This window comes from Salvelinus sp. IW2-2015, linkage group LG11, assembly GCF_002910315.2.
Source record: "Salvelinus sp. IW2-2015 linkage group LG11, ASM291031v2, whole genome shotgun sequence".
NCBI lineage: Eukaryota > Metazoa > Chordata > Actinopteri > Salmoniformes > Salmonidae > Salvelinus > Salvelinus sp. IW2-2015.
Window position 1 is genome coordinate 11,134,027 of NC_036851.1, and position 12,532 is coordinate 11,146,558.

General features: G+C 43.8%; 1 protein-coding gene and 1 pseudogene across 3 annotated transcripts; one reads left to right on the top strand and one right to left on the bottom strand.

The window, feature by feature from the left end:
- Positions 1 to 2,595: 2,595 nt before the first annotated feature.
- Positions 2,596 to 6,171, bottom strand: LOC111969795 (WD repeat-containing protein 82). 3 transcript variants are annotated; one of them, XM_023996058.1, is made up of 9 exons: positions 6,052 to 6,171; positions 4,864 to 4,961; positions 4,390 to 4,456; positions 4,120 to 4,219; positions 3,887 to 4,003; positions 3,532 to 3,687; positions 3,276 to 3,345; positions 2,931 to 3,073; positions 2,596 to 2,850 (listed from the first exon to the last, which is right to left on the bottom strand). In XM_023996058.1, the coding sequence occupies exons 1-9, from the start codon at positions 6,060 to 6,062 to the stop codon at positions 2,821 to 2,823; spliced, it is 792 nt and encodes a 263-aa protein (XP_023851826.1). In that variant the 5' UTR covers positions 6,063 to 6,171; the 3' UTR covers positions 2,596 to 2,820. The 3 variants fall into 3 exon arrangements, with proteins under 3 accessions (XP_023851826.1, XP_023851824.1, XP_023851825.1); XM_023996056.2 differs by lacking the exon at positions 6,052 to 6,171 and adding an exon at positions 5,508 to 5,981; XM_023996057.1 differs by lacking the exon at positions 6,052 to 6,171 and adding an exon at positions 5,448 to 5,473.
- A 3,781-nt stretch (positions 6,172 to 9,952) lies between these two features.
- Positions 9,953 to 12,120, top strand: LOC111969799 (glycerate kinase-like; annotated as a pseudogene).
- Positions 12,121 to 12,532: the final 412 nt, after the last annotated feature.

Here is a 12,532-nt window from a genome sequence, read left to right on the forward strand (position 1 = left end):
CCATTTGAGTGTTAGTCTCTCCTGAGACACCTGCATGWACTCTCCACAGTGGTTTTATGCATGTAACTAGTTACTGTTTTTTTTGGTCACCTTTTATAGAAGACGTCAAAGTGTGTGTTCTACTGAAAAGCTACACTGAATGGATTATCAGAAAATAAAAAGCCCCCTTGCATTTAATTATGTTATGTTTAACTGTGAAAGTGAAACTTATGTGAGTTTCTGATACAGGTGTTGTCAGACTCATGAGGTGCAATCAACAGTCAGGTTTTGTCATGAGTATCGTTAGACAGTTTGGATTGAACTATAYACTGAATGTAAAAAACATTAGGAACACCTTCCTAATATTTAGTTGCACTCCCTTTTGCCCTCACAACAGCCTCAATTTGTGGGGGCATGGACTCTACAAGGTGTCGAAAGCGTTCCACAGGGATGCTGGCCAATGTTGGCTCCAATGCTTCCCACAGTTGTGTGAAGTCGGCTAGATGTCCTTTGGGTGGTGGACCATTCTTGATACACATGGAAAACTGTTAAGCATGAAAAACCCAGCAGCATTGCAGTTCTTGAGACTCAAACCGGTGCGSCTGGCACCTAACCTCGTACAAAGGCACTTAAATATTTTCTTGCCCAATCACCCTCAATGGCACACATACACAATCCATGTCTCAATTGTCTCAAGGCTTAAAAATGGTTTTTTAAACCGGTCTCCTTCCCTTCATCTACACTGATTGACATGGATTTAACAGGTGACATCAATAAGGGATCATAGCTTTCACCTGGTCAGTCTATGTCATGGAAAGAGCAGGTTTTCATAATATTTTGTACATCCTCTTCTACTCACGCACGTCTCTTGAATGGGCCAGGAAGGATTTTGTTTTTGAATGACAGTTTCTTTTGTGTGGACTGTCAAAATCAAACCAAAGTATATAAGAGCATTGTTGTAATAGAACCCACTGTACAAAACATTTTGGTAACAGTATATTTTTTTATTAGGAACATTGAGATCATGTATTTCATGTCTTGTTAAAAAAAAAAGTGGAATTGAAGTAATTAGATAGTTCAATAATGAAGAATATACATTATCTTTTTGTGAAAAGAACTTGGTTGTAGTGCACTGTGTTCTCACCACAAGTAGTTGAGAAAAATCTAAGTGGGGACACAGTAATTAGAACAATACTAGAACACAATTTTAATTCAATGTTCTGAAAAACTGGCCTGCAGTTARAAACCATTTCAAGAACCCTACATTCCAATTCCCTGAAACGTCTCATAATACCATTACTAGTAGATGCAGTTAGAAAATTAAGCATCCCAAGCACGCGTTAACTGTACATTTTAATTTCCCACTTTACAAGACCTCTTTCTAGTTTGTTGCAGCAAACAGCTATAGTCAATTTCCACATCTGTGACGTCAAACCGCAGCTTTCAGAGCATCGCCAATTGACATTGTTCAAAGGTAGACATGCTCCTTTCCAAGAAGACAGTGATAATGCAGTCTAATGTAAATCTTGTGTTTAAAAAAAAATAATCACCACAAGAAAGGTTGAGTTTCTCTGTGGGCACATGGATACTTTTATCTCATCTTTGGCCCAGTGGCCTTACTTCAGGGGCTTTCAGTAGACTTTTATGACTTGGTGGGTTAATCATTCCCATGTCCCTGCTTGCTTTGTCATACTTCCATAACTTCAGTAATGTGCACCGCCCTTTGAGTGTTTGTGCAGGTATGGAGGGAGGGGCTATTGAATAATATGTGAACCTTAGATTGTTTACCCAAAGGGCAGATTGTGCCAGAGGTAAAGCATTCATACACAACACTTCACCAGCTGAGCACACCCTCCTGTAGATATTAACCCATCAGTTGATAAGAGTCTACAGACATACACACTTCACTCCAGGTAGCCTAGCGGTTAAGAGTATTGGGTSAATAACATAAAAGTCACCGGTTCAAATCTCCAAGCCGGCAAGGTAGAAMAATCTGCTGTTTTACCCTTGAGCAAGACAGTTAACGCCCAACAACTGCTCGCCGGGCACCGATGTCGTGGACTTCAATTAAGGCAGCCCCCTGCACCTTTAGCGCAATTGACTAGGTACAGTATCCCCTTTCACTTACCATTAGAAATGTACTGTGCTAGTACATTATATCACCAACTGTGCTAATGATGTGTTGTTCACTGACAGTGTATAGGTAGAAGTAATCTTGGTTAACCCAGAACTAAAGTCTCACGGAATTGGTCAGCTGCTCAATTAAGTTCTGGGTCCATACATGTTAAGGGATTCATGAAATTCTAGAACGAGGAGCGGAACTGAACCAAGGCGCTCCACCCCCTCTCTGCAAGTAATGGGCCGAATGTTCCATCCCCTTCAGAAGATGATAACACCTGTGAAATCATGATTTGTCCAAATAACCAGTGACGAAAAACCCAAACATAAAAATGTTATGAAGAACTACTGCTGCTCAAATCCTATGCATCCCATTCAGTCCCAACAGATTGTCTCAGTTTACACGCACAATCTTTCCACATGAGATTAAGGTAGAACCTCTGTTTAGGAACATGAACGGACACACATTTCACCATTCATTCACACACAGACAGACACTTGTTAGAAAATGAAAACATATTTAATGTTACACGTATAAAAAAACAGAAAATCAGACCATTTATATACCTGAAGTCCTACATATTTACAATCAACTTGATTTACCACACACGCCATAGAAAAATTGTCCTAGAGCTGGATGTGCTGACACCTGCTGGTTTTAAATGGGATCTCACTTCGCCTGTGGCCTCCATCAGTGACCCAYTCAGAGCGTTTCTCTCTCAATCAATCGTCAATGGTGGGCAGCCAGAATGCCTGCAGAGGACAAAACAGACTTACTGAGCATTCATGTACTGTATGTGAAATTGGTGTGCATTCAACCCAAGTAATCTTACCATGTTTGAACAAGCACTAGCAAAAGTCATGAATTTGGGGTTGAACTGAAGGCAGGTGACGGGACCCGTGTGCTTCCCATCCAGAACAGCCACCTTCATCCCACTCTCTGCATTCCAAACATGGACCTTCCCATCCTCAGAGCCTGAGAAACAACCAACCGTCAGACCACGGAAAAACCAGAGGGAGCAGAACTAGACTGTTTTTAGGTTAGGTTTAATTTGCAGTTTCAAATAACTACTAACAAACAATACTGTGGTAGAATGGGAAGACAATTGGAACTGTCCCGTCTTACTTTACAGAACATAGAGCCTGTCACCTCACCTACCCAGTCTGTGTGGACTTACCAATCATAATGAACTGAGAATCAGGAGTGAAGGAGGCCTCCAGCGTCACAGCTTTGCTGTTGTTGTAGCCCTACAGGACAGAGGAGAGCTTCTATAAATATAGGCTGGTCATCTCTCTTGTATTGCATGACAATATCCATTTACTAATAAACATTTACGTCTCGTACAACTTGCTGTTGGTGTTAAATCTATATCAAGAGTATCCAACAGTGTCCGTCGTGATTTTAAGTGTCTATAAATGTGTATGATCTCGCACCCCAAACGAATGCATCACAGCTCCCTTGAAGGCGTCGAGGAGGCGGAGAGCACCCCCATTGGTTGAGACAAGGATGAGCTTCCCATCGTTGCTGAACTTGAGTCCTGTCCACTCACACGTACGGTCGTACTGTAGCTTGAAGGTAGCAAAAGGACCCTATTGAGAAGCAAACAAAACAAAAACGCTCTGAAGACAGCCATCTACCACTGGCCCCCAACCCGAAGCTTTAAATACAAACAACCAACACAAACACACAGAAATAGAACACACAGAACAGAGAATACGCCACCATCTGTACCACATCATACATCCTTTCCTAAAAACTCCAAATAGTCATAGTCCTGAAATGACTAACCTTGTCAAAGGACCGCAGGTCGTACAGTTTGACCATCTCAGAGTTCACGCCAGCAGCAAAGATCAGACCCTCCGGATCAAATGAGCAAACTGGCTTCCCCTGTAGGTGCATCAGGCCCTGGTAGTGTGATGGAGAGAAAGAGAGAGGAAAGGCACATTTAATCCAGCACAATTAGAGTCTATCTAGAGTAAATTGATCTGCAATGTCAAGGAGAATTAGAGAAGGGAACCAACCTGGCAGTTTGGAGACCGCAGATCCCATAGCCGGATTGTCTTGTCTAAAGATCCTGAGATAAACGTGTCATCCACAGGGGACATGGAGAGAGACGTCACCCTGAAACAACATTCAAGTTAAAGGTACAGAAACATCTACCATGATGAAATTAACACCTGATATTTATATATAAAAAATAAATGGTTATACAAACAATAGTTAAGTAATAGTACAGTAATGCAGCCTAAACCACCCCTCAGCCCATTGGATCTCTCTGCTTCAGTCCTCACCTTTTGTTGTGTCCAGGAAAGTACCGGATGTACTTGTTGTCATGGAGGGAGAGGTACCGAATAGTGTCTGCAATGATCACAACAGTTATGGGCAGAAGACAAGACAGCATGGAATTTCAATTAATCACCACACCACTAAAGAGCAAGTAGAGCTACCGATCCTAGAGGCAATGGGCACTGGGCAGGTTGGATGAGTGGGCTCCACCCTAGGCAAGGCAGTGGCTTGTACAGTTAGCTCCTGTATTGGGCAGAATCACAGACCCTCAAACTGTACAAACAACTACCTCAGACCAGGGTGAGCTTGGCCGAGCGCCTCAGGCGGAGGTCAACACGGTCAGGCTGTCGGGAAATCCATGAGAACAATCTTCAGCATGAACACAATAAGTAACTCCTAAAAGACGCAAGACAATAATTACATGGACAACTGCTTATTTAAAGAGCCTGATTACAAATCTCCTCTTCACACTAACATACCATCAATTTTGTTGGAGCTGTAGACCACAGTGTTGGCTGCATGTGTGTATCTAATCAGATCCACTCCATACTTCTTACTATAGAGGGTCCGCTTGGGTCTGGACCAGCACAGGATGGAGAAAGAAACAAAATAACAACATTAGATTGCTGGCACAGAAACTTCTAGTAAAGCCAATGCACATCTTAAAATCCCCATAACATAAAGGTATGAAAAATGGGCAGTGAAAGGGGATTCCTAGTCAGTTGCGCAACTGAATGCATTCAACCGAAATGTGTCTTCCGCATTTAACCCAACCCCTCAATCGGACAATCTTAATAAGCGGGTAACAATTGCCACAAATATCTGGACTAACACGTTTTTTTTGTTTTGTTGTTTATGTCGACTACGGACACAATAATACACCTAACACGCTTGTGTGAAAATTAGATGAAATACAAGTTTTGTTACCGATCTACCAAGCCAGACATAAATCCTCTCAAACTCTACTAGCTTCTGAACTCGAGCCCGAGGATTGTGCATTACGCAGTAGGCCTCACTACAACTAGCGGAACAGATGTTAACTACAGCACATAGGTCGGCCTACCGTAATAACATGCAGTGCGGCAAAATCAGTCGATTTAAATTCATTTCATGTATGTCTTACTTTCCCTCCTGGCAGTCGTATAAAACTAGGGAGTCGTCGTCGCTGCTAGAAATGATGGTTTCGCCGTTTGAGCTGAAATCAAAACAATTGATTTTGTCTGAATTTTCCCGGAAAACCTTTGCAACCCTGAAGCTCCGCAGCACATTGTCCGTCAGCTTCATGATGGCCTCTTTGCTTGAGGGGGCGCAGACCCTCGTTTTTTACTGAATGTAATATTTGAGAATCTATTTCAGTGCTTTTTAAAATACAATCGTTACTATTATGTAAATAGAACTTAACGTTTCAAAAAATTTAAAGAAAGCCCGCCTGGGATACTCGTCCGAGTCATGGAAAAGCACCGCCTTCGACACGTCGGCCTCGCGCAAATTCCACAAACACGCGCATCAATAACTCTCGCGATACATACAACTATCGCGGTAGTCAGTTCATGTTTCGCGCACAACCAATCGCTAGTCTGGACAAGAAAAGAGCACAGAAAAAGAAGAAAAAAAAACGAGCAGAGAAATATTTTTAAATACACATATTGACAATAATTGTAACTAACTTATCCGACATACAATAACCCGTGCGGTGCCTGTCAAATCAAGAATAAATGAAGTAACAATGCAGGTGAGTTTGCAGTCATTGCTTTCGGAAAATGATTGCAGACCCTTCTTTTTCGCAGCTTTTGAAAGGGAGTTACATGCACTCATGGCTCTGTATAATATTGTACGTTTCCTTGAATTTGTTCTGGACCTGGGCATCCGATTGGTTCCTTCATGAACACCACCCCCTCGAGCATCTCATTGGTTCCTGCATGAACATTGTAGTCAGCTCAGCTTTCCCCATTGCGTTTGTCTCTGTGCCTCGATCTAGGTCGGGCAAAACTTAAAATGGCTGTGTTCGTTTTAGCAATCTCACTGGAATAAAGACCATTCCTGTCGTTATTGAAAGAGATTGTGATAATATCTCAAAACAGGACTACTTAAATGTTAGATCCCTCACTTCCAAGGCAGTCATAGTCAATTAACTAATCACTGATCATAACCTTGATGTGATTGGCCTGACTGAAACATGGCTCAAGCCTGATTCATTTACTGTGTTAAATGAGGCCTCTCCTCCTGGTTACACTAGTGACCATATCTCCCCAGCACCCTGCAAAGGCGGAACATTTACGACAGCAAATGTAAATTTACAACAAAAAATTACTGTGTTTGTGTCTTTTAAAAGCTTTTAGTCATGAAATCTATGCTGCCTACTCAATCACTTTTTATAGCTACGGTTCAAATCTAATTTGATTTGTCACATGCCCCAAATACAACAAGTGTAGACCTTACCGTGAAATGCTTACTTAAATGCACTGTTGGTTAAGGGCTTGTAAGAAAATATGTACTAAATAAACAGTAAGTTTACAGGCCTCCTGGGCCATATACAGCATTCCTCACTGAGTTCCCTGAATTCCTATCAGACTTTGTAGTCATGGCATATAACATATAACATGGCGTATACATTTTTGGTGACTTCAATAGTCACACTGAAAAGTCCACAGACCCACTCCAAAAGGCTTTTGGAGCTATCATCGTCTCAGTGGGTATTGTTCAATATGTCTCCGGACCTACGCATTGTCACAGTCACACCCTGGATCTAGTTTTGTCCCGTGGAATAAATATTGTGGATCTAAGTGTTTTTCCTCATAATCCTGGACAATCCTGGCCACCATTTTATTACATTTGCAATCGCAACAAATAATCTGCTCAGACCCCAACCAAGGTTTATCAAAATCTGCGCTTATAAATTCTCAAGACAACTCAAAGATTTCTAGATGCCCTTCCAGACTCCCTCCACCTACCCAAGGCCATCGCAGTACAAAAATCAGTTAACCAAATAAACGAGGATCACTTAAACATGAACTCACTCATAAAAACAGCAGCTCTTTGCTGTATTCGTTGACAGTCTCTCTCTAGCAATGGTTTTAAATGTTTTGAAATCTCACAGTATCAACTTTGTTGTAGCTTTCTTTTATGCCTGCTACGTTACTGCAAACACAGTCATCTGAGCCATCCGATTGGCCAACGGTAAGCCTATAGTGCACTTGATTTGCTCTCCGGGCCCACCGGGAAGGCAGAGTATGTACCTTCAGACAGATTAAATAGTACAAAATGACAACAGTTTGCCTACCTGAGACGCAGGGCAGCTGAATCGGATGCACCTACCGCAATAGCCCGAGACAMAAAATAAATAAAATAGGAACACAAGGCTTTATCGTAGTTTTTTTTTACAGAAATGTTTGGCGATTGACTAGGAATGCCTTGGAGATCGACCAGTCCCAGTTAGTGACCACTGTTCTAGAAAGTTGTGTAAAGTTCAACCTTGTGCTTCTCTCTGTAGGCTGATATTTCTGCGTGTCAGTCCCGAGGGAGCTGCGCGGCAGTCTCTGGGCTACTTCACRGGCGCCGTTTAGAGGGAACATTGCTGGCCACCCCTCAGAGCCTGGTTCCTCTCTAGGTTTCTTTTTAGGTTCCTGCCATTCTAGAGTTTTCCTAGCCACCGTGCTTCGACATCTGCATCAAATCAAATTTTATTGGTCACATACACATATTTAGCAGATGTTATTGCTTGTGTAGCGAAATGCTGTGTTGGTAGAACTTCGGTAGCATTTTCCTTACATTTCCTTTGTTAAAATCCCCAGCTACAATAAATGCGGCCTCAGGATATGGTGTTTCCATAATGTCCAGTGTAGTTCTTTGAGGGTCGTCGTGGTATCAGCTTGAGGGGGGATATATACGGCTGTGACTATAACTGAAAATAATTATCTTGGGAGGTAATACGGTCGGCATTTGATTGTGGTATTCTAGGCCATCATAATCCTGGTGGTCGTAATGCTGGTGAGTTACCGTCGCTCTGATATCCAAAAGTTATTTCCGGCTGTATGTAATAACACAAAACATTTCCTGGGCTAATAATGTAAGAAATAACACACAAAAAACAATAGTTGCTTAGGAGCTAGAAGCAGAGCTGCCATGTCTGTCAGCGCCATCTTATCTGTCGGCGCCATCTTACTTATTCATTGCTTGCTGTTTGGGGTTTTAGGCTGGGTTTCTGTATAAGCACTTTGTGACATGATGTAAAAAAGGCTTTATAAATACATTTGATTTGAATCCCCACCCCTCCTTGTCAGCTAGCGGGAGCAACACTGATAGTGTCCTTCCCCCCCTCCTGCCGAACACCTGCCCTCACCTTTGTTAACAGAACTACGGGAAAACAGTGTCCGACGGGCGGGGCAAAAGACACGGTCTACCGGTCGCCCCGCTAGCACAGCCGGTAAGAGTATGAGGACACACCATGTGCTAGCTAACTAGCTGCCTTGCTAGTTAGCGACACCGTCTTCTAGCTAACATGCTAGTTAGCTAGCACACGGTGTTGCCACAGATTTGGTGTCGCTTCCCACCTGCTGTGTACCGGACTAGCTGGCTAAGCTAGCACACAGTGTCCTTCGGTCCCAGCTGCCTTTGCCGTCGTTAACAGATCTGTAGAAAAAACAATGCCCGACATGCGGGGACGAAGGACACTGTCTACCAGCATACGGCTAGCTAGCTACCATTGTCACCCCGCCCCTTCTTCAGTGGGGTTTATTGGTGGCTGGCATCCAACGTTATTGTGCAACGTTAGCACCCCCGCCTCCCACAGCTTAAATAAAATGACCAATAGAAGTATAAAGAGAGGTTCCTGCAGATGCAGGAATGCCCCAAATTGCAGGCCGCAATTGCACCCTTCTCGCCCATCTTGATGTTAGAGTTATAAGTGAAAGMGGTTTGAACATTAACCACTCATTCAGGTGGCACAGGTGACCCTGTCCTCATTCCAAAGCCAATATTTTATACCAATTAGCTCAAACTGAGCAGCACTGCTGTTGGGTTGACCCTGTATAGTCCGATTGTACAAAATCATCTGAAGACAAACACACAGCCTGCTCACTTTTTTTCCTGCCCTATGGTCAAGCTTGAGTCAATCATTACACGGAGGGTACACATTCAACTTGAGTTGAGCTCCTTCCAGATTTTRCGACACTGCCTTAGTGCTGATCCTGACTCTGCAAGTACACAGCTCTCACACAGAGGAAATCCAGAGGTTCCCCATACCCTGTGTAGGCAACCTCACTAGGATTCTTTCATAATGACTTGAGTCTCTTCAACTAAATGCTGAGTGAATATGTGGTTATCTGATGTGTGGGCATCTCAAGGTAASGGACAGAAGGTCAACTAGTAGGCCCCTTTGTCTCTATCTGGAATCTCTTGGGTGTGTCTTTTTTGGTGTGCACATACAAATCTGAGAAATGACCAGTAAAATCACAACAGCAGAAACATCAAAGGGGGTCCTGTGATCCATAAACTTAGTTTTGGCTTTGTTCTCCCTGATAGGACAGCCTGATGGCTCGTGTTCTGTCCCTGCATCGGCCTTTGCTGGCCCTTGTGGGGGTAAGGGGATCCACGGTTTTCAGACATGCGGACACGGGAGGTGTTTGCTACAGGTGTGCAACCAGACATTGTGGTGCGGCGGGGTCTGGAGCGTACAGGGGACACCTTCCTAGTGAATGGCCACAGCTTCACGCTCAGAAACAACCTTTATCTTGTGGGCTTTGGCAAAAAATGTTTTAGGTATGGCTGCAGAGGCAGAGAGGATTGTGGGAGACCACTTGGTGAGAGTGAGGGCCACACGGGATAAAGGAGACACTACAGGAGCATGGGAAAGAGTAAGCAACTCAAACAAGTGTTTGTGTGTGTGATGGGATGGTTGGTAAATTAATTTCTCCTCAGCCAGACGTGGTTGAAGGATGGAAGTTGTATCACAGTGCTGGAGGGAGCTAAACACAACCTGCCAGATGCTGATTCTGATGCCCAGGGAGCAGCCAAATGTATCAAGAGGCTGGCCAGCACACTGACAGAATGACCTGTTGCTTGTACTAATTTCAGGTAAATTGATACCTAACTACTACCACAATTTAATTGTCGAACAAACTATATAGTTATTACTTAATTTGAATCACCAAAGCTACAGGGTGTCCATAAATATCTTTAAAGCCCAGTGCAGTCAAACTTKTACTGTATTTTATACATATTTCCACACTATGAAGTTGTAGTAATACTGTTAAATTGTGAAAATAGCATAATGCCCATTTAGTGTAAGAGCTGTTTGAAAAGACTGCCTTTAATGTCTACCTATTTTGAGCTTCTATGGTGACATCACCGTGCAATAAATTAGTTCAAAACTATGCCAATAACAATTTTTTTTATTTCTCTCCCCACTCAAACCACTCCGTCAGTCCTAGGCTAGATTCTTGCTTGAAAAATTGCTCTATGCTAAAGAAAAATATTTATTACACAATCACAGTAAGACTCAATTGTTACCCAGAAATGATTTGATAGAGATACCTTCTGCTGCATTGGACATTTAACACATGTGTAGGAGGGTCTGCACTCTTGCCTGCCCCAGTCCCACTCATCTCTCTGGCTTGGTGTTGGGGGCTACCATTCAGGAGCTTAACTCTGTACACCATGCCGTCGTTATTGAAGAGCGGCGGACTTGCACACTGCGCTCACCCTGCTCAAATAAGACTCCAACTCCACTAGCTCATTATAGAGCTTTCACCCAAAAAATGTAACTTCTTGCACATTAACTTTTATATTGTGGTCATATTTGGTCAAATACAATTTCCCTGTTAACATTTTCTAAACAGGTGGTGGCCCTGGTTCTGTCTGATGTAATCTGAGATCCCCTGGACTTAAAAAGCCCAGCGGCCCCACATTGTAGACTGAGGCGTGGCCTGAGGAGATTTGGTCGGTCCTGGACCACTAGGGGCTAACCGCAGCCTCTCTCCCCACCTCAGTCAAGCAGGTCCTTGGACGCTCAGCTCCCCGGTGGGAGGAGGCTGGAGAGCAGTCAGACAGGGTGGCATATGTTCTCAATGCTGTGATTGGCTCCAACAGCATTGCTCTGGAATGCGCAGGGCGACGTGCGGGGGAGCTCGGATTCCGTCCAGTTGTGCTGTCGCCAGGGGTGTGTGGGGACGTACAGTCTGTCTCGCCATTATGGTCTACTGGCTCACTTTGCCTGCTCCCGTGATGAGCCCCCTCCTGAGTTGCCTGCTGAGATTCTGAAGCTGGGGCCCGAGACGGGCGTGGAGAGTTGGGATTTGTGCCGTGCTATGCAGGTGCTTGGYGTGGGGAGGGCTGGGGAGCCACCGTCTGCTGGCTGGGGGAGAGCCCACTGCGCAGTTGACAGGCAAGGGGCGTGGTGGGCAGAACCAAGAGCTAGCCCTGCGAGTGGGGCTGGAGCTGGGAGGCATGGCACTCCCGAAGGGTCCCCTGTTCCTGAGTGGTGGGACAGATGGTCAGGACGGCCAACTGAGGCAGCAGGGGCGGTCATAGACGCAGGGCTTGGAGAAGAAGCACGAGCACAGGGGCTGGACACTGAAGGCATCCTCATTAACAATGATTCCTTCACCTTTTCACACCTGTCTGGTGGGCAGTGACTGCTCCTACCAGGGTTAATGGGTACCAATGTGATGGATGTGCACATCCTGCTGATCCCACCAATCCCCATAGTCGTGTCTGGTTGTTGATGAAGACGAGGGCCTGAAAGCAGCTAAGCACACATTTCAGTATGAATCCATACAGAGTAGACAAATATATTCAGAGCTCAGCTTTTCGAAGTTGACCTTGCCAATTATACCCCTTTCCAGCAAGCCCTTCAGGAAGTCCACGTTTAATTTAAAAAGTTGCAGTCAGTTATGTCTATAATGAATAATGAATAGCGTAAATKATTTACCTTTTGGTTATTTGTGGAGAGTGTTCTTGTACAGAGCAATTGTGGGTTGTGTGCTGGACATCGTATTAGAGAATGATTTTTTAAAAACTAAATGTGATTTTTTTTTTTATTATTTAAAATCTACTAGTCAATTGCACAAGACCATAAATTACAAAATGTACAATTAAATAGCCTTCTCCAGGTACCTTCCTGCACCTGAGACAATAAAAGGCATTAATGGC